The sequence below is a fragment of the Sciurus carolinensis genome, chromosome 11 (assembly GCF_902686445.1).
Source record: "Sciurus carolinensis chromosome 11, mSciCar1.2, whole genome shotgun sequence".
NCBI lineage: Eukaryota > Metazoa > Chordata > Mammalia > Rodentia > Sciuridae > Sciurus > Sciurus carolinensis.
The window spans coordinates 102659435-102682027 of NC_062223.1; the positions used below are offsets into that span (position 1 = coordinate 102659435).

General features: G+C 37.7%; 1 protein-coding gene across 12 annotated transcripts in view; it reads left to right on the forward strand.

Annotated features, from left to right (window-relative positions):
* The window catches only part of Yap1 (Yes1 associated transcriptional regulator), a 114955-nt gene extending 102270 nt beyond the window's left edge, over positions 1-12685 (forward strand). For all 12 annotated transcript variants that reach the window (XM_047516757.1, XM_047516749.1, XM_047516760.1 and 9 more), the window contains 3 exons: positions 2745-2875; positions 7141-7253; positions 8863-12685. In XM_047516757.1, coding sequence (XP_047372713.1) covers positions 2745-2875; positions 7141-7253; positions 8863-9101 — 483 coding nt within the window. In that variant the 3' untranslated portion in view covers positions 9102-12685. The remainder of the gene's footprint in view (positions 1-2744; positions 2876-7140; positions 7254-8862) is intronic.
* The last annotated feature ends 9908 nt before the right edge of the window (positions 12686-22593 follow it).

Below are 22593 nucleotides of genomic sequence, written 5' to 3' on the forward strand. Positions count from 1 at the left end.
AACTTGACCCATTAGGAGCTTGAGAGTATGCCATGTGTGGAATATTTGACCATGAGAATGTGAGAAAGAACTGAGCAACAACTACCCCACCACCCTCCAAGTTGGTAAACGGTACTAAGGGCCAAGGCCAAAGACCATTAATTTGTCATTATTTCATTCTGCATAGTCATATGATTTTTTTCTGCCTAGCATTTCTCAGGAATCTCAGTATAAAAACTAAGCAAGCACATTTTAGCATTGATTCATGTTGGGATTTGCTGGACTGAGATAAAATTATGTGTACATCAGAACTCTGAAAGGTGCGCATGTATATTTCAAATGATCAGTCATGAGTTCAAGCTCGTAGAGAAGGAGAAAAAACTTATGGAACCAGAAGATAGCCAACAGACTGGAATAGTTAAGGGAGAAAGGTTCTAGAGTGTGAGTTTGGATTGCTGGTTGAGTAGGGGAGGGAACTGGATAGGAAGAAAAATGTGGTCAGAAAGTGGGAAAAGTACACATAAGTTTTCTAGGAGAGAAATTTCTAAGCCACTTCCAAGATGTGACTGAGGGACTTTTATGCTTAAAGTATGATAGGGAAGTGGTCAGCATCATTGCAATTTCAACAGTGGGTTATTATGAGTTTTGTATGTGATTATTGACAGTTCCAGGATGATAGATATAATTGGGAAGAAGTGAATTCCAAACGTGATTTGGATTTTAGGGATAGTTTGGTTTCAGGAACAAGAGCTTTGCAGCTGGTAGAAATGAAGGTCATTGTCTTCTAGAAGGTGTACTTGAAACATGTTAAGAATCATAGTGTGTACTTGGAGTGGCAAGAGTTCCTAAGCCAGCCTTTGAAATTCTGGTATACCTAAGGTAGAACAGTTTGAGTTCAGTAAATTGTGTACAAGAAGCAATTAGCCTTGTCAGAGAGCATGTAGTACTGGCATTCAGCTGAACCCATGGATCCATTCTCAAAATGTTGGCTTTTTTAAGGGTATGGGAAGGATGATAATGTATAGGATTATTTTTAAAAGAAGGGGAGATTTCATTGATAGTTATCAAAATATTAAGTAAAGAATTGTGATATAACTTTATTTTTGCAATATTGAGAATAGAATCTAAGGGTGCCCTACCACTGAGCTACCTTCACAGCCCTTTTTATTTTTTTGAGATAGGTTCTTACTCAGTTGCCTAGTCTGGCCTTGAACTTGGAATCCTCTTGCCTCTGCCTCCCAAGTTGCTGGGATTACAGGTGTGCCCCCTGGCAACACACACTTCTTTTTGATGTATAAATTAACAAGATCTAGAAATAGGTCTTGCCACCACTATAGCATTGAAATAGTAATGAATCTAAATGATATTTTAAGATGTTTGCAGCAATTACAATGTATTGTGAAAATATCTGTATCTTATATTAATGATACATCAGAAGTACCATGAATACTGTTGTATTTCCTATATTCATAAATGAAGAAAATGAAAATTTTAAGTTACAATCTAGCAAAAATTAAGGTGTAATTTTTTTTTCCCCTCATCCAAGGTCACAAACCTCAAAATTCTTTCACAGTCCTCTGATTAAGAAACCCAGGTTTAAAGGATGATATATCCAGAAGGCATAAGCCTGAATCAAAAGTGGGTTTTGCATGGGAGAAATCATCATCTATAAGTGGCAGTGAAGGGCTAGGAGGTTATTTCCACACTTCCTGACCTTGTGGTGAATGTGGGAATGAGGGAGCTGGGGGTGATGGGGTTTTATGCAGGGATCAGACATGGCTTTGAAAGCTGCTGGGTGGGGACGGGCAGGGTGCTTTGTGATTTAAAAAAAAAACAAAAAAAACTGTTATTTCAAATCAAACCAAAAATGTGGAGGGAGAGACAACTGATACTCTAGCAGTTTGAGAGATGGAGAGGCACAATGAAAATTCTTATCAGAATAAAGAACAGTGAATGAATGAAAAGGAGAAAAAGTACAAGGATAGTAATGAAGAGGGAAGGGGTCCCTCAGAGTGAGACAAACTGGCCTGGTTCATACACACCGAAGCCCAGAATGTCTAGAAGCCTGTTGAGGAGGCCCTTGGGGAATCATTAGTGTACTAGCCAATAGCCTTTGCTCAGATTCCAGGCAAAATTCTGCTGAGCAAAACTGCTGGATATCCCTGAGGAAATTTTAAATATTGTGGTTCTGGGTAGAGAAACTTTGGGTTCATGTTTTTACTTCCTGATGTCTTCCCCCTGCCCTCCTCTTTCCCTGCTAGAAGGTAAACATACACTATCCATCTCAAGATGGAAAAATCTAAAGTCAAAGGAGACGTGATAACAGTGGTGGGGATGAAGGGGAAGATTAGTGTCTTTATATTAACAAATGTTCTTTCTACTTTTTTATTGCTGGTCCCAAACACACACAACCATGTAAGCACTGATGAGTAAATATATACTTTAAGAATTAATTTTTTTAAAGACCAGACTTATAATTCTGACCCAAAAGTAAGGATTTGAGGTCAGCTAGAATAAGGGAAATTGCGAAATGAAACTAAGTAGCAAAGTATGTGTGCTTTGGGATTAATATTACTAGACAGACTTTGCCTTTAAAGAATTTGCAGTCACTTGAAAGTTTGGTTATTATTAGGTAATTTATCAATTTAAAAATAAGCATTTTATGTGTACTTAGCTATTCTAATGTGACTGTAATTTCTTTTAAATCTAACAATACTTTGTGAATTGGTAAATTAATTATCTTTATAACTTGTTTTTTGTTTAAGGAATTAGCTCTTCGTAGCCAATTACCAACACTGGAGCAGGATGGTGGGACTCAAAATCCAGTATCTTCTCCTGGGATGTCTCAGGAATTGAGAACAATGACGACCAGTAGCTCAGATCCCTTTCTTAACAGGTTGGTGAGAGTGCTAATAGCCAATATCTGAAAAAGATTTAAATTTATTCTACCTAACACTTAGAGTGGTCTGTTTTGAACACTGTGGGCCAAAACCATAACCATAAATGGATCTCTCCATATACGGTAAGCACAAGAAAAAATGAGGATTAAAAAACATCTCTTATAAGAGGAAGTAGGCTGTTCAGACTTGTGGAAGGGATACTTATTCAAAGTTACATTATGTTTGCTTCTGACTATGCTGTTGACTAACAGTCACTTAATCATGAAGGAACACATGAGTGCCTTTCTATGAAAGCAAATGAACTGCTTCTTAAACCTACTTAGGATTACATTCTAAGGATCATTGGAAGGAATTTTCCACACAGCTTGCAACCTGAGTGGCTCCATCCTGCAGCCTTGTAAAGACCTCATGTTCTTAAAGGCTGTGTAGTTGAAGGAGATAAAATATAGGGTTGCGTGCCTCCTTCAAAAAAAAAAAAATGCATTAGCTGGGCATGGTAGTGCACACTTATAATTCCAGCAACTCAAAGACTGAGGATTTCAAGTTTGAGACTAGCCTGAGCAACTTAGTGAGACCCTGTCTCAAAATAAAAAGGGCTGGAGATGTCAGGCAGCAGTGGCATATGCCTATAACCCTAGTGGCACAGGAAGATGAGGAAGGAGGATTGAGAGTTCAAAGCCGGCCTCAGCAATTTATTGAGGCCCTCAAAAACTTAGCAAAAACCTGTCTCTAAATAAAATATAAGAAAGGGGTAGGAATGTGGGTCAGTGGATGAGTGTCTTTGGGTTCAGTCCCCAGTACCAAAAAGGGTAGGGATGTGGTTCAGTGGTTAAGCACCTCTGAGTTCAATCCCTGGTACCCACCCCAACCAAAACAAAAGAAGTGCATTAAGATTAGTGACCATATTTGAAAATAATTTAGCTTGAAGGATGATTCTTGATTACTTACCATAATTCTTGGGTTTCAGGCAGATTACATTTTTTTTACCTCAAAAGCCATTTAAAATTGATACTTGACTAAAATTTGTTCTAACTTATATCTATGAAATATTTTATTTTTAAAAAATACACAAGTAATTTGTGTTTTTTTTTTTTTAACCCCCCCCAACATTTTAAGCAACACACTTTTAAAAGTATTTAAAGGTATACTGACAGAAAACTATGCTACCTTTTATTTATTTATTTATTATTTTTTTTTATGCTACCTTTTAATTTCTCACCAGTTGAATTTAAAACTTCATGATTTGTAGGAAAAAAATTTTATCCTAGAAATATTTAGAACAATGGAATTTCACATTGTTCTCTCAGTTTTAAGATTGTATGGTGACCTGGTTAAGTTTGATTTATTTTGTTTTGCAGTGCTGAGGATTGAACCCATGGTCTCACAAATGCTAGGCAAGTGCTCTACTACTGAGCTACATCCCCAAACCAGGAGTTTTGATTTTAGAAGCTAAAACATATTTTAAGTACAACTTGGGTTTTATACAAGTTTACATATTTGAACTTAAACTGAGGCCAATGAGGAAAAGTCATAGGCACAAAACTTATTTTCTTCCACAAGGAAAATTTCAGATCAATATTATTGATCTGAACAGTGTTATTGATAAAATAGTATCAGTTTTACCAATGACCTTTGTTGATCCAGGGATAAAATTAAACTTTTTAAAATTTTTAATGGAGCCAGCCATGGTGGCACAGTACTGAAATCTCAGCTACTTGGGAAACCTAGGCAGGAGGAGTGCAAGTTTGAAGGCATCTCAGCTACTCGGGAAACCTAGGCAGGAGGATTGCAAGTTTGAAGGCATCCTGGGCAATTTAGCAGGACACTGTCTCAAAATTAAATATAAAAAAGGACTAGGGATGTCTCAGTGGGAGAGTACTTGCCTAGTTGTGAAGTTGGGCCCCAGTACTGAAAGGCTGTCATTGGTGAAAATTGTTAAAATTTGAGAGTTGTGCTGCCATTTGAGATTCTCTTTCCTGGTAAGATCACAGAGTGGCAGATAATCAATCTGATTAATCTAAGGGCAGAATCATATATTCATTTTCTATAGTACCCCCAGTTTCTAAAACACACATCTGTGCTGTTTTCTTTAAAAAAAACTTCCGATGTTTCTCTAGTGCCTACAAGTTGATTTATGCCTATTCCTTAAGCTCTAAACACTTTTGTTCCCCTAACGTGCCATGGAATTGACTAGTGGTGCAGCATCCCTTTATCTCCCTTTTGTTCTAAGATCCTGTGAAGCCAGTTCAAATGTCTCCCTCTGTGAAAACTTTTCCCTTTTACAAATTTTCAAGCTCCCTCTTCTTTTCAATCCCGAAAGCACCTTATATAGTTCGTGTAGCCCTTAATTCATTTTAGTGTATTTGTTCACCTTTCTTGGTGAATTTGTGAACTTCTTAAAAAAGCATCACTTGGGCTGGGCATAGTGGCACACACCTGTGATCCCAGCAACTTGGGAGGCTGAGGCAGGAGAATTGCAAGTTAAAAACCAGCCGCAGCAATTTAGGCCCTAAACAACCTAGTAAGACTCTATTTCAAAATAAAATAAAAAAGGGATAGAGATGTGACTCAGGGATTAAGCATCCCTGTGTTCAATTCCCGATACCAAAAAGAAAAAAGAAAAAGAAAAAATCATTTGGCATGCACAAAGCCCGGGATTTGATCCCTAGCACTTCAGGGGAAAACAGCATCATTTGTAGTTTATTGTTGTTAACCCTATCCTCAGAGCCTAATCTAATGCTTGTATTGAATAGCAGATGCTCAGTGAACATTCATTGAATGGGACCTGCAGGTGGTGGGGTTGTACAGGGAGCAGTTCCTAGGAGGGAACTCCTCTCAGGAATACCCATGTGCTCCTCTGTGGTTTCGAACTCTTTAACTCTGTAAATCCATCTGTTCTGTAATGGACTCTTAACATTGATGTTGCCCCACGCTTAGCAGTGAGAATAGAGTGATGACTAGGATGAGAGGCCCTTGTTCCAAATCAGGGCATTCAAAATAAAAACAAACCAATCCTGAGGTCTGCTCATATATGGCTATAATGTCTCCAAATAGACACTGTCTTGGAAGCAAATTTGTATTTTCTTGGGTCTGTGTGAGGCTTTGAATCTTGCCAAAATCTGGCAGAAGCATTAAACCAGTGGAAGCCTGGTTTTTTTAAAGTTTAGTTGCTTTTTTGTTTTTTAAGCAGTTGCTTAAATGTCCAAGATATGGGAAAATTTAAAGTACACATTTATGTTCCGAAACAATTAATAATAATAACAATTGCCTATGATTTTTTAGTATTCAGGACTCAAGAGCTGGGGATATAGCTCAGTTGGTAGAGTGCTTGCCTTGCAAGCACAAGGTCCTGGTTTCAATCCCCAGCACTGGAAAAAAAAAAAAAAAAATTATAGTCAGTACCAACTGATGTCTTTGTGCTACTAGCTTAGGAAAAAAATGTTTTATTTATGAAGTAATGTTCTGAGGATATTTGTAATTCCTATATATAAATCTGGGAAACTTTTCATTTAGCCTAAAGTAAAAAATCTGACTTGGCTCAGTTTTTTTCCTCAAGGGATGTGTTTTGTACTGTTTTCTTTTGTTCTTTCCTGTAGGACCTTCAAGGCTTTCTGTCTTATACTGAGTCCCCCTCTGAGCAGAAGCAAGGAAATCAAACTACAGGCATTCTTTCCTTATCAGCAGTGACTCATCTATTTTGGCCCAGTTCAAAAAGAAATTCTAGTTTTTTATTTTGTGTTCATTTTTCCTTGGCTTAAATTCTCTGCACAAGAGCTGGGAATTTAACATGAGTCTAGTGCAGGCCTGTCTGACCCATCTACCACTGGAGTTTGGGTTTTGACCTCTCTGCCTTTGCTACCCACCTGGGTAATTGAAATCTTGGAACCATTGTGCTATGTGGAGTGTGCACTCCTACCCTCACCTTTATATTTCCTCTATTCAGGTGGTGTCCAGAGAGAATACCTGTACAGAGAATTTTCTGTCTCTAGGACAGCTAGGTCTGCCATTTTTTTCTCTCACTGCCACCAAAATCAGAACCATAGGGTAGATCTTGGCCCCTTAGAGCTACCAGCTTCACTTAGGATTAATTCTTGTCATAGGACAAGGGTTACGTATGGCCCTGAAGGAGGATCCTTGTTTCAGGTTAAAAATTTTCACTAATCTTCTCTGAGCATCATTTTTATTCTTTTTGTTTGTTTTTGCTTTGAATTGATTAAAAAATTTTTTTGCATTAGTCTTCAACTGTCATTTTTTTTTATAGTGGCACCTATCACTCTCGAGATGAGAGTACAGACAGTGGACTAAGCATGAGCAGCTACAGTGTCCCTCGGACCCCAGATGACTTCCTGAACAGTGTTGATGAAATGGATACAGGTTAGTATTCTTTATTCCTCTTAGAAACCTGGCTGTCAGTCACAAATAATATTATCACCAGGTTTAATAAACTGTTGTGAACAAAGATTTTTCCAGAAGAAAACCAATTAAAATCCTTTAAACTTCAAATTGAACCTGCTTTTTTTCTGTATGATGAATTATAATTTAAGTATTTTTCTGGTTATCTAAATGTCATGAATTGATATCTTAGCTATATTTGAATAAAACTGATAACATAACTTATTTTAACACATCAATTGGCAAGGTAATTGAGGACCCTATTAGAAGTCTCTCCTATTAAGAGATTTGTGTTCTTAATTTTGATGAGAGTTTTCTACATATGATTCATTGTTTGCTTCTCTCTCTCTTCTGGGGTTTTTGGTCCAACTTAAGTGTTACAGGACCAGAAAACTGGGTGGAAAAAGACTTGGTGGTAGAGCCCACCTACTTAGGGTTAGAATAGTTGTAGAGGTCTTGCAGGAGCTAAGAAATTGCTGCTTCACAGAGATACTTAAGGAACTGTTTCTCCTGTGGCTTACCTGGTGATTCATTGACCTGGATTTAACAACTGTCAGAGTGCAGGAATTGGCATAGAAATGAAGCAGTTCCTAGCTAACTAACTCTTTGGTTGCCAACTTCTCTGAAAGTGTTTGGCAAGTCTTTTGTGCTTATGGTTATCTAGCTCGTGACTATGATACTTTTTAGAATCCCTTCCTCTCTGCTTCCTAGATCTTAAGCCATCCTTAGTAGCCACTTCAAACCCAATTCATGCACTATCCTTACTCCTTTCATTTTCATTTTTTTCTTCTTTGGACCCCTGTAGCATTTAATGGATTATGTTAGTTTTTCCAAAAACATATATTACATAAGCTCTAAGGAATGTTAATATAAAAAAGATTCTGTGTCCAGGTAAGTTTGGGAATCCTAGAAACTAGACTGAAAATTTATTTTTGCAAGGATTTCTGGGAAGCTTGTTTTGCTTTTATGAATGTGAGTCTCCAAAAGTGGAGTGTTCATTCATGCAGTCCTTTGCTTTCATTGTTCCTCAAAATATATGTAAGAGAGCTGTAGTTATAGCTCAGTGGTAGACTGCTTGCCTAGCGTCTGTGAGGCATTGGGTTCAAACCTCACCACCCATAAAAAAATAAAGTGTTGTGTCCATCTACAACTAAAAATATTTTTTTAAATCTCTTTTAAAAAAAGTATTTGTAAGAGAAAGGCAGGTCTATAACATTCATTTTATATTTTATCTTATTATATTGGTGCATATTTGGAAGACAATATGCAGTTATACTGTTGTGTGGTGTGTTTGTTCTTCCTTTGCTGCATATAATTTTTCAAGGGATTTTTGTTATGCTATCCCTTTCTTTGCTCAGTCCTTAATGGTAAGCATTCAAGCTATCCATTGAATATATGAGCAAATGTTGGAGCACAAATAAACTTGATATTTTTATTTTGTTATCAGTGTTGTTTTCTAAAATAAATCCTGGATCTCAGGCCAGTCACGAATGCTTTTCTTTCACTCTTCATTTCTGTATGCTCATAAGATGCAGCTTTGATGTTAACTTTTCTAAAAGGATCTTATTATCTCTCCCTCTGATCCAACTAGGTGATACTATCAACCAAAGCACCCTGCCCTCACAGCAGAACCGTTTTCCAGACTACCTTGAAGCCATTCCTGGGACAAATGTGGACCTTGGAACACTGGAAGGAGATGGAATGAACATAGAAGGAGAGGAATTGATGCCCAGTCTGCAGGAAGCCCTGAGTTCTGACATCCTCAATGACATGGAGTCTGTTTTGGCTGCCACCAAGCTAGATAAAGAAAGCTTTCTTACATGGTTATAAAGCCCTCAGGTAGACTGAATTCTAAATCTGTGAAGGATCTAAGGAGATAAGACATGTGCCTGAAATTTCCAAATAAGCCAGCTGCAATTTTATGGCTAACACAGAAAAACATGAACAATCAAACGTCCAGCGAGATTCTTTCATCCACTATTTTGCTCTTCCTTGTCCATTGCTGCTGTTAATATATTGCTGACCTCTTTCACAGTTGGCCCTAAAGAATTCCCACCAAAAAAAAAAAAAAAAAAAAAGCAAAAAAAAAATTTTCTTTTGCTATTATAACTACTGTTTATTTGTGGGGCTGGGGGAAGTGAGCCTGTTTGGATGATGGATGTCATTCCAAAGCCCAGTTAGATATTCACCAATCATTTGACTCAGACTTGGAAATCAGATGCTTTATGTCACAGCATTTAGTTTGTTCACACATTTGTTTCTTCAGCTGCATTTTGGCCAATGGAAAAACATGTCTTACTGGTCTGACAAGCCAAAAATTAAGTACTTAATGCTGATTTGAACAGATAGCTGAAACCAAGGCTGAAGACTATTTTATTTTCAGTGTTGTTTTTTCTTCCTAGTGCTATCATTAGTCACATAGTGACCTTGATTTTATTTTAGGAGCTTAAGACATGAGACAATTTCCATAGAAATATATTAATTATTGCCACATACTCTAGTATAGGTTTGGGTGGATACTTTTTGTGGATGTTTGGGGTTTTCTGTTTTTTTTTTTTTGTTTTTTTTTTTTTTTTTTTTGCTTGTTTGGTTTTTTTTGTTTGTTTTGGTTGGTTGGTTTGTTGGAATTTAGGCAAATTACTAGTGAATCTGTTTAATCTGTTTATAGTTTTAGCTTGGGACATTTATTGTAGTTTTTTGATAAAATTTACATTTCCTGATTTTTTTTTTTTTTTTTTTTGCCATTTTATTTAAACCTTAACTATCCGCTCTCTAAACACACAAACACACATACACAGTGTTTATAATAGGGTGATAGCAGAATGTATCTTTTCTTAAGTTTCCCTACTTTCCAATTTATTCTTAAAATGGTAGCTTTGAATGTAAACATTTAGAATACATGACTAATAGTGCATATCTCACAAGTAGTTTTAATCTGGTTGGGGCAATCTGCAGATGTTTGAGATAGTTAGTCTTCTGAAAGGACTATTACTATGGATAGTGCCTAAAGGAGTACTCTTTGCTCTCTGGCACATGATAAATATCTGATGAATTGGAAAGGAGCAGGCAAGAAATGGTTTTATTTTCCCCCTTGTACAAGTTTGAGTCTTAGAAATCACTGAATAGATGTTATGATGCATGTGACAGAAGTGAACTTTACAGCAACTCACCTTCCTTCAGCTTTGGAAATTTACACTTGCCTTAGTTTTGAAACTAAATTCTGGTACTTTAGTTCTCATTTGTAATGAAAAAGTTGAAGACTAGATTGAAATATTTCCTATAAAATTGTTCTTGTAAACAGAGCAAACTCTCCACCCCTACTCCAGTGCTAGGGCTCAAATCTGGGCTCTTGCTTGTGCTAGGCAAGTGCTCTACCGCTGAGCTACATCCTCAGCCCCTACAGGATTGTTCTTAACAAGACTTGCTTCTACTTCCATATGCCGAAAATTGAACCTCCTGGGTACTCTGTAGAATACTATAAGGCCATGAGTTAGCTGGTAAAGTGATCAGATTAATAAATGTATATTGGTAGTTGAATTTAGCAAAGTAGTAGAGATAATCATGATTATACCTTTATTTTTACAGGAAGAAATATAACTAGAGTATGTGTCTACAGGAGTAATAATGGTTTCCAAAGAGTATTTTTTAACGAACAAAGTGAGCGTGAATTAACTCTTCAATATAAGCTATGAAGTAATGGTTATGAATTAGAGTGGCACCAGCTAGCATCTCTATGATTTAAGGGTCTTTCAGTGCGTCTAGAATAAGCCCTTATTTTCAAGGGTTTATAACAGACAAAATCTGTTTTCCTGGCTACAGCTACTATGAAAAGCTTCAGCTCGGGAAGGTAGATTTTTTTTTTTTTTTTTTTCCAATTACAAAATCTGAGTATTTTGGCCCTTCAGTTTGGAGGAGTGCAAAAGTGGAAGTAAGAAGGTTTTAAGTATTTTTCAGTGCTCAAAAACATGCAGTCACTATATTGTATATAATGATTCATGGGTTGTCATTCATATTAATTGACTCAAAGCTTTTATTTTAAAAACACAAAGATTCAGTATTGAATTAAGTTGGGGGAGGGGGGAATGACCACTGTGCAGATGCATTGAGTTTTAGAACAATAATGAAATTCTACCTAGAATGCATAATTGAGCATATGGATGAGACAGTATGTTGTTTTTAATGTGCAGATCGGAGCTACTTAGTGCCTATAATTTGCCAGGAAGTCACAAATTAAGATCATATCTTATATATCAGCAGAGTAGCTTTAGCTTAGGGGGAGGGTGGGAAGGTGGGAGTGGGTTGTGAAGTGTTAGTGGGACCTTGATAGAAAACTTTATAAACTTTCTCTTCAATAAAGACTTGTCTTGCATCTTGCTGTCATTAAAGGCAGTTGTTCCTAAAAATTTCAATCACTTAAGAACACCCACAAAGCATAAATACAGTCTGTTTCCCCTCGAATTTAATTAGCCCAGTTACCTCAGTGTTGTAGCAGTGCTATGTACCTGACATAGTGCTTTGATCTTATCACACCCTTGTAGTGACCTGAAAGAGATGTAAGAGTCCTTTCTCTTTTCGAGTTTGAATCATAGCTTTGATGTGGTCTTTCTTGTTTTATGTTCTTGTTCCTAATGTAAAAGTGTTTAACGCTTCTTGGTTGTATTGGATAGAATGGGGATAAGGTTTTAACTGGTTATTCTTGAATTGCTTTTACAATAAACCAATTTTATAATCTTTAAATCCATCAACTTTTTACCTTTTTTTTTTAAGCTAGGGCTTCTTAGATTTACTTAACGATTGATGGAGCACATTGATTTGGAATTTCAGATCTTCCAAAGCACTATTCGTTGTAATGATTATTTTTTAAATATAGTGCCTTTTAAAAAAAACATCAGGAAGTGACTGTGATACAAATAATGTCGCTGTTTTCAGTACTACTCATATTAGATAGATGCATTCTATATAGAACATGGCAGAAAGATGAAAAATAACAATAATTAATTGCGTATTCAGAATTCATACCAATCAGTGTTGAAACTTAGTGCAAAAGCAGGAAGCAATATCCAGTGATTAACAATTTCATAGCTTTTGTATATCTGAGAAGTGAGTGCTCAGATGAATTTTATCTTTGCAAGCATGTTTTTGTAAGAATTGTGGGTGTGCCTATCTTAACATTTGTTTTCTGTTTTGAAATCAAGTATGCTCCACATTTTATATGTTTTATATTAGAGATTTCTTTAATGCACACTTGTCAGATATATATATATAGTACCAGTGTACCAATGTTACCTTTGTTTTGTTTTAGATGTTAAGCGCATGCTCATGTTAGGTACTTACAAAAATTGTTACATTTTTTCTTATGTAATTCCTTTTTTGTTTGTTTATGTTGTTCAAATATATTCTTTCCTTAAACCTTCCTTGTTGTTTTTAATAGTTTTAATATTTAAAACTCTTTGGCTTAATAGTCTTTCAGTAGAAGTACTAAAAATAAAAGGTTACTATATTCATAACTGATAGATGAAGCCAGGTTAAGTTTAAAGTTAGTTTACTTCCTCAGGTTAGGCATGGCATTTTGAAACTTTAAAACTCTAGGTACAGTTCTTTGAAATCTTTTCTATGTTCTTCATATATGCCATCCTTGTCATCATGGTAGGATCTATGCAGAATTCTGTCTACTTCATTCCTAAATGACTTGACTACATGTAACAGCACAGAGGAAACTAAGATGAACCTGACACTATTTTTCAAAATGGCTTTTGGTTTTATTTCTCCTGAGTATTCTCTTATGGTCCCCAAAATAGAACACAGTGTTAGTGAAAATTATAAATACTGATTTGTAAATAAGCATTCACAAATGTAAGTGGTAAGTCCCAAACTCAAATAAGATTTGGGAGGGGGAAAGAAAGTAGATTTGATTGTCTTTAAAAATGACTGACATGTTAGTATAGTATCTTCCATTATTGATACAATAGTTTGATGCCACAGACCAATATTACCCATTGCTTGAATTCCAGGATTGAGAAATTTGAATATCCAGTAGGTAGTAGAGGCCTTTGAAGATCTGTTAAATTAGAGAATAATCTTATTAAAAACTACTTAAAGTACAGAATCACATTAAAACTTAAGGTAACTGAACTTACCCAAAAGGGTAGCAAAATGGGCTGAACACACAAATGGGAAAATATAGATAACTGCATACCCATTTCCACACATTAACATTAAACTCATAGTATTTTTGATTTGTTCCCACAATACTATGGCTATGTCTTTTGATGTTATTCTGAGCCACAGGAGAGGAGGTAATGATTTTGAAGGTAACTGAATTGGTTTCCTTGATCATATAACCAAACTCATTTGCCCAATGGTAGGACCTATACATTGTATATTTTGTATATTGTACAAAATATTTCCATTGTGTAGAGTTGAAAATTAGGAAAGCAAGATGCTATCCCTGTAGTCCCAGTTAATCAGAAAGCTAAGATAGAAGGATCATTTGAGCCCATAAGTTCAAGACCAGCCCAGGTAACAGTGTGAGATCTTGTCTTTTTTTTTTTTTTTTTTTTTTTTTTTCTTTTTTTAAGTTGTTAAGAGATACCTGATTTGTGAAATTTACCTCAAGGAAAGAAAAAACTGAAAGATCTGAACTCACAAGACCATCAAGAGTAGCTACACAAAAGCTGAAGACTGGACCCATTTTGAGATCTGAACAGGAACAGACTAAGTACAAAACTGAAGTCATAGAGAATCCTTGCCCAACATAGATTTTTCTGTGTCACTGTGAGCTGGGTACCTTTCAGTACTTGAGCACCTACTACGTGACTATTACATTACCATTGTAAGTCTAGAAATACAAAGCCAATATAATATGATTCCCTGCACTCGAGGAGCTTCAGATGTAGTGGGAAAACAGACCTCAAATAAGAAAAGTATGACAACTGTTAGGGTATAGTCATTCCAATGGTGAGAAAACAGATGTTCTTAGAGTCCAATATATGCTTTGGGTGGTCATGTCAGCAAGAGTCAGTAGAACTTTGTATGCATTTATGCAAAAATTCCCTCAACTTTTCACTGCCTGTGATTGGAGATGTGCAGATATCCCAAGCCAGTGTCCTTGGTGTAATTCTGCCCTTGAATGGTTCCCTGGAGACCAGTGGTGAAAAAAGATCAGACTCACCAATAACACTCTCAGGGGTGCTGTAATGTTAAGACAAGTTATTCCAAAAAATCTCAGACACCACTGAGGGTGGGAAGAGTCAGAGTGGGAATAGGAACTCAGTGGTGCAGAGTTGATGAGTTACTAATGCCCTTCACAATTAATTCCTCCTGAGAGGGATCATTTGGAAAGATTCTATCAGTACCTTCCTTTCAAGGGGAGAATACATAAGGTCAGAAAGGAAATAAATGAATTTGTAGAGTAAAAGTGAAACACCAGTGGTCTCCACAGACCCATATAGAAGAAGCTATGCTAGTCTGTGTGTGTGTTTGTATATACATCTCAAACACTTAGATAAAATCTGCTGGGTCTGGGGTGTAGTTCAGTGATAAAGCAACTGCTTAGCTTGCACAAGGCCCTGGGTTTGATCCCTAGCACCACCAGATATTTGTTATATAGTCATGATCATTGTACCATTAAAGAGTTTGGGAGCCATGAGGGCATTAAGAGACCTAACTTAAAGGGGATACAATATACAAAGGAAGTTTTCTCTAAGAAGACATTTAAATCAAGATCTAGAGAATGAAGGAGAAATTACTGGCTGGAGGCTGGGCAGCAGATGGGATAGCATCTCCTGTAACCTTGAAATGGAAAGGAGCATCTATCAACCCTGATGGAACTGAAAACAAACTGGAGTGACTATAGCACAGTGAGAGGCACACAAAGTAGATTTGGCTGGCTGGTCTTCCAGCCCAGTCAAGTGTGTGAAATTCAGTCCTACCTAACAGTAATGGAAGGCCATTGACAAGTTTTAAGTAGGGGAATGATGTGGCACATCAGTGTATTTAAAAGATTGCTCTGGCTGCTTTGTGACAGTGAATCAGGGTGGGTGACCATGGTGGGGGCCCAGGTGAACTGACCACAGTGGTGCAAGGCTGGCTACACCAGCATTCACACTGTGGCTGTGAAGATGGCATGGAAAAGCAACAGGCAGGGAAGTGATTCAGTGTGGGAGATAAGGAAGAAGGAAGTTCTTGGAAACAATGGAGAAGGAGCAGGGTTGGGCTTAAAGACTGCAGACAGAAAATGTGTCCCTGAAGTACAGATAACAAACTCTGCTGCCTGGCCCACAAGACCTTGCTTCTTTGTTGACCCTGTGTTACCATGAAGGACAACTGATTTAAATGGCGAACTTTATGGGCAAGTCTAGAGTACTAAATTCAAACACCTCATCCAGGAAACTCCACAAATAACAAGACCAGTCTATGACCTCTTTAAAGTGAAGAGCAATATTCCATTGTCTATATATACCACATTTTCTTTATCCATTCATCTGTTGAAGGGCACCTAGGTTGGTTCTGTAGTTTAGCTATGGTGAATTGAGGTGCTAAAAACATTGATGTGGCTGTCACTATAGTACGCTGATTCTAAGTCCTTTGGGTATAACTGGGTCAAGTAGTGTTTCCATTCCAAGATTTCTGAGGAATCTCCATACTGCTTTCCAGAGTGGTTGAACCAATTTGCAGTCCCACCAGCAATGCATGAGTGAACATTTTCCCCCCACATCCTTGCCAACATTTATTGTTGCTTGTATTCTTGATAATTGCTATTCTGACTGCAGTGAGATCAAATCTTAAGAGTAGTTTTGTATTTCTCTAATTGATAGAGATGTTGAACATTTTTTCATATATTGATTGTATTTCTTTTGTGAAGTGTCTGTTCAGTTCCTTTGCCCATTTATTGATTGGGTTATTTGGTTTTTTGGTGTTAAATTTTTGAGTTCTTGCAAATGAATGGATAGGAAAAAATGTGGTATATACACAATGGAATATTAGCCTTAAAGAAGAATGAAATAAAAAAAAAAAGATAAAAAAAAGAAGAATGAAATGATGGCATTTGCCAGTAAATGAATGGAACTGGAGAATATCATACTAAGTGAAATAAGCCAATCCCAAAAAAACAAAGGCTGAATGTTTTTTCTGTTATATGTGGATGCTAATTCACAATAAGGGGGGCGGGGGGGGGCGAGTTGGGAAGAATAGAGTTACTTTGGATTAGGCAGAAAGGAGTAAAGGGAGGGGAGAGGGTAAGAGGTTAGGAAGGACAGTAGAATGAGTCAGACATTATTACCCTATGTGCATATATGACTACATGACCAGTGTGATTCTACATGTACAACCAGAAGAATGAGAAGTTCTACTCCATTTATGTATGATGTGTCAAAGTGCATTCTACTGTCATGTATAACTAATGAGAACAATTTTTTTAAAAATTTGAGCAAAACCAAGAGAAGCCAGAACAAATACATACAATTGTTTCACTGTATACAGCAGGCCCAAATGGAAAACATGAATTTAAAAGATTTGTGACTTCACTATTTTTAAATACAGGTCAAATCCCATTATAATTGGTCTTACCCAAAAAATCTTACTTAAAATAAATGCGATAAGGTAATGTTGACAATGTTGTTGTGTCATGCCTCCCATAAATTGACCTCATTTCTCTTTCAAATTGACCAAATGCCACATGTGTTTGATTAGCACTTTACACCTTGTTTACCGTGTGCAGAAGGACTGTCATTATTGGCATCTGTCCGAGCTGTTCCTGAAGAGTTACTAGGCTGAAAAACCTCCCTTCTATAGGAAAACTAGGGCAAAGACCATACTGATTGAGTGAAAAGTCAGATCGTCTTTTTATTTATTTATTTTTTTAGTGAGGGAGAAATTCCCAGAAACCTGAGCTAGATTCCTAGAGCTCCCTTTATTCTCCAGAACCAGCAACCGGGAAAGAGGAGACTTGTTGCTTATGGTGCTACCCATTCTCTTTGGCTACAGTGGAGTGATTTTCCTTTAGCTAAGGTGTAAATGGCAACTGGATTCCAAAACCACTTATTCAACCACATGGCTGCAGAACTACTCAGGGCTGATATTAACAGCCCTATACCATCCCAGGAATGGGGAGAGTAAATGGTGCAGATGGGAATTAGAGGCCTGGAGGCTTAACACCCAACTCTGGTCAGGGGTGAGACCCACACTGTCATGACTATGGAACCTGACCACAGGGTCACAAGCAGATAAGGAAGCTCAGCCAGGTTTCAAATTCAGAGAATTAAAGAATTCCAGGGAGAAAGATGAGACCCAGAGTGTCAAAGTGACTTACTCAAAGCCATACAACTAATAAGGGGCTAAACCAAGAACATAACCTTAGACTTTTCATTCCTGGTGAATTTATCCTATAACTACATTGATGAAAGTCACAGAAAGTCAAAATGTCTCTCAAATTCCTTTTCATTGCCTATGGACAGTATAGCAAAAGGTTCACACACTGGAAAGTGGTCCAAGGACTAAGACAGATGGAAAGAAGGGAAGGTCCAGTCACCACTTAAGTTTTACCCTGGGGCCTGTGCTTATTGAGTGGAAGTTAAGTAGAATTGCCCAGGCTTTGAAAACATTATTCCTCTATTGCTCTCTTCTTTCTCTTCAGCATATGTAGTTTAACTTAGGAAAGTTAAAGGGGCCAAACATGATGGTGCGCACCTGTTATCCCAGCAACTCAAGAAGCTGAGACAGAAGGATCCTAAGTTCAAGTCCAACCTCAGCAACATAGTGAGGCCCTATCTCAAAATAGAACTAAAAAAGGGTTCTGGATGTAGCTCAGTGGTAAGAGCACTCCTGGGTTCCATCCCCAGTACAAGAAAGGAAAGAAGACAGGGAGGGAGGAAGGAAGAGAGGGAGGGAGGGAGGAAGGAAGATGGACAGTGGGTACTTAATATAGTTCAAGGTGGTGTTTTTGGTTTTTGTTTTCCAGATTTCCTACTATATTTAACATATATTTATGACACTTTCTCAGTGTCTTTCTTTTTACTTTGTTGACTTCTTTGCTAGAATATTTTTCTGGAAATACTTTTATTATTTTAAATGCTTTAATTATAAAAAACTATGATGTTTCCACAGTTTTTTTCTTGTGATAAAGATGTTTTGTTTTATTATTTTCTTTTTAATTTTTTTGTTTGTTTTTGAGTCATCAGAAACACTGTACCACTGAGCTACATCCCCAGACCTTTTTATTTTTATTTTTATTTTGAGAGAATCTCATTAGTAATTTTACTGAGGTTGGCCTTAAACTTGGTTGTCCTCCTGCCTCAGTCTCCCAAGTCACTGACATTACAAACATGCACCACTATGCCCAGCTTTTATTTTAAAATATGAGCTTTAACTAGACATAGTTGCCATCTTAATGAAATATCTAAGGATTTAGCTGAAACTTTGAAAGACTTGAGGATCTTTTTACATCCAACACATCTCAACATTATTTTTTTTCTTGAAATAATTTATTTCTGTTCCCCAAATAAAATTATTTGCTTTGTTTTACACAAATCAAAAGAAGTCCCTGGGGGATGCTATAGGTAGTTCAATGGTAGAGTACTTGTCTAGCATTGTGAGACCCTGGACTCAATCCCCAGCAGCACCCCCCCAAAAAAAGAAAAGACCTCCTGAGATTTGCATATTCAGAAGACACTGCAAACACGAGGTTCTTTCATGTTTGGGGAGGTGGGTGTTTGATGGTTTGTTTTTGTTTCATTTATGGGTTTGGGGGCAGTACTGGAGATTGAACCCAGAAGTCCCCTGCCACTAAAATACATCTTCAGCCCTTTTTATTTTTTATTTTGAGGCAGAGGCTTGCTAAATAGCTAAGGCTGGCCTGGAACTGGTAATCCTCCTGCCTCAGCCTCCCAAAATGCTGAAATGACAGTTGCACACCATAATTCCCAGCTAAGCTATGGTTTATTATAATATTTTGCTTTGTTCTCTCACAGAAGACTTATGTATATGACTTTTAAAATGCAAATAAGGAAAAGTATCCACATTTGTCATCTGTTTGTTTTTAACATTTTATTAAGTCCCTGAATTCCTAATTATAAGCATTCTTACAATTTATACTAGAATTAACAACAACCAAAAAAACCTATAAAAACTAAACTTATTAAGAAATAGCAATGACCCAGGCTTGGTGGCATATGCATGTAATCCCAGTGAGTCAGGAGGCTGAACCAAGATAATCACAAGTTTGAAATCAGTCTAGACTACAGCAAGACCCTGTCTTAAAAAAAAAAAAAAAAAAAAAAAAAAAGAGTCTGGAGCTGTAGCCCAAAGCTCAATCCCTAGTACTGCCAAAGATAAGGAAGATGAGGAAGGACGGGGGAGAAAAAAAAGGAGCCACAATGATTATGTCATTTGAGGACAGTTATAAACTGGTGAGCAGGTTGCAAACTGGAGAAGATGCAACACAAGTGGTTTCTATCTTGACAAGGGCTGTACTCCAAAATAAAATGTCCTGGTTTTTCAGATGTCCCTGGGACAGGAGCTCACTTATCATTTGCTATTGCAACATTCCAATTAATTAGCTCAAAAGGAAGGATTTCCATTAAAATTAACATTATTATTTAATTTTATGACTTATTGAAGTTATATTGTACTACATACCAATTGATATGATAATATTTTAATATTTAGTCAACATGTCTTATCCTAATGGTACATATAAGTGAAATATTAGCATAAGGCATTGCCTGATATGCAGGAAATATTCAATAAATAACTAGTATGTAACTGTATAGGTGGAAATGGGTTTGGGTCTAATATTTTTCTTCCTTTCATTTATTGATTTTGAAATAGCTTGGTGGTGGTCATTAGTGCTGAGCACCAAATATTTTTAGCCCTTTGCCTTTCCAGCAAAGGTAGGAGTGAATTCTTGTTTCTGGAAGTCAGATGTGGTCATGTGACCTACTTTGTCCTATGAAATGTGGACAAAAGTGATGTGTGTTATTTCCAAGCAAAAAATAAAAACCAGTGTATTAAGTGTTCCCTATAGACAGGACTGTAGGTGCATGGTCTGTATCCCTTTGGCCCATCCAGAGGTCACCTGTGAATAATCCTATTCCTATCCTCTCAACCTGAAGAGACTTCTAACTTCAGAAGCATAACAGACCTGTGTTTGGAACATCAGAAATGCCAATTGTTAACTACCAGGAGGGACCCAAAACCAATGAAAGATGGACAAACACCCAAGTCCAGTTTTTTGTTGTTTTACTGAGGATGGAACCCAGGGGCACTTAATCAGTCAGGGTGTTGCTGAGTTTCTTATGACCTCACTAAGTTGCTGAGAAGTTTCTGATCCTTCTGCCTCAGCCTCCCAAGCCCCTGGGATTGCAGGGGTGCAACACCACACCAGGCTCCTAAGTCCAGTTAGTTAAACTGAGTAAGAGAGCCACAGGAAGAACAATCAGAAGAGATTCCAGGCGGAAGGGAAGTGCAAGTAAAGACAAGACAGGGTGAAACAGTATGAGTTGTTTGAAAAACCTCAAGCATTTCAATTTTCCTGGGCTATCCAGTGTCAGGTTAGAAGCAGCAATATAGATGGAGATAGAAGAGGTCCATGTAACAGAGGGCCTCATACAACTCAGGACAGGGTACAGAGTTTCTCAATGTTCGGGGGAACCTCAGAAAGGTTTGCAGGAAGTGAGGGGGTTGGTCACAGCTAGGCATGCAATTTAGATGGAACACTGAGTTTTCAGAGAGCAGGTTAATTTGAAGAAGGGGCAAGTCTGGAAGCCGATTAGTTAAAAGGCTATTGCATAGACCAAGAGATGAATAATAAGGGCTCAAGTGAGTCAGTGGTAGTAGAGATGATGAAAAGGACTTGGGTATCTAGAAATAGTTAGTAGACAAAAGTCATAAAATTGGTGATTGATTGAAATGGAAGGTAAAGGAGATATTGTCTAGAATGATTCTGGGTTTTCAACAAGTAGAGGTGTCACATAAGGGAAATAGATTTAGACATGGAGTGATCTTTTTAGATTAGAAACATGATTGTGTCACTTTCCTGCCTTTAGCAGTTCCTATTTAGGATCCAAAATCCTACAGGGCCTTTCCTCCTCCTGTTCCCTCTGCCAGGAAGACTCTTCTCCCAGTTCCACACATCCTTCAGTTCTTAGCTTAGATGTTGTTCTTCAGGGAGCCTTCACTGAGCCCCAGTGTACACCAAACCCCTGGTATGTATTCTCACACCCACAGGTACTCTCTGTTATGTTTCTCCTTTTTAAAAAATGTATTTTTACTGCTACTATCATTTTTAGAGATAGGGTCTCGCTGTGTTCTGCACGCTGACCTTGAACTTTTGGGGTCAAGTGTGTAGGTATTCGTTTAATGTCTGTTTTTCTCCATGAGGGCTGACTCTATGTTTGCTTTGTTTACTAACGTGTTTCCAGCACCTGGTAGAGTACCACATATGGATGGTGTTAGGATTGGGATGTGAGGTGTCCCCCAAAAGCTCATGTGAGAGACAGTGCAAGAAGGTTCAGAGGAGAAATGATTGGGTTGCAAGAGTCTTAACACAATGAGCGAATTGATGCCCTGTTAGGGATTAACTGAGTGGTAACTGAAGTGGTAGGTATGCCTGGAGGAGGTGGGAATTGGGGGCATGGCTTTGGGGTACATGTTTGTACCTGGCAAATGGAGACTCTCTCTGCTTCCTGATCATGGTGTGAGCTGCTTACCTCGGCCACACTCTTCTGCCGTGATGTTCTGCCTCACCTTGAGGCCTGAGGAATGGAGCTGGCCTTCTATGGACTAAGAACTCTGAAACTGTGAGCCCTTAAATAAACTTTTCTCCTCTACAGTTGTTCTGGTGGGGTCCTTTAGTCATAGCAGCGAAAAAGCTGACTAAAACAGATGGAGTAGAGTGAAGGAGCAGTCAGAAGGAAGGAAGAGAACCAGGAGAAAGTGATGTCAAGGATGTTGGCAAGGAGGATGGTGAATCGGCAGTTTAAAATAAGGCCAACAGGTCGAGTAACATGAAGACTGAAGACTGATGCGTTTGCAGTTAGGAAGTCACTGAAAACTTGTTAAAAGCAGCTTTGCCATGGATGGAAGCCAGATCACAGTGGGTTGAATAGTGAATGGCAAGTGAGACATCTGAGGAATAAAACTCAACTGCTGTCTCTGGCTCTGTAAGAGGAGGGGGAGGGAAGAGCAGGAACCTCATTCTCATGCCTTTGTCCTGACTCAGCCTTATTCCTTCTGTACTAAATACCACTGAATCCTTCACTTCCTACTACTGGCCATTATGAGGGGATATCAGGACGAAAAGGAACTGTTTAGTGGAAATAGCTCC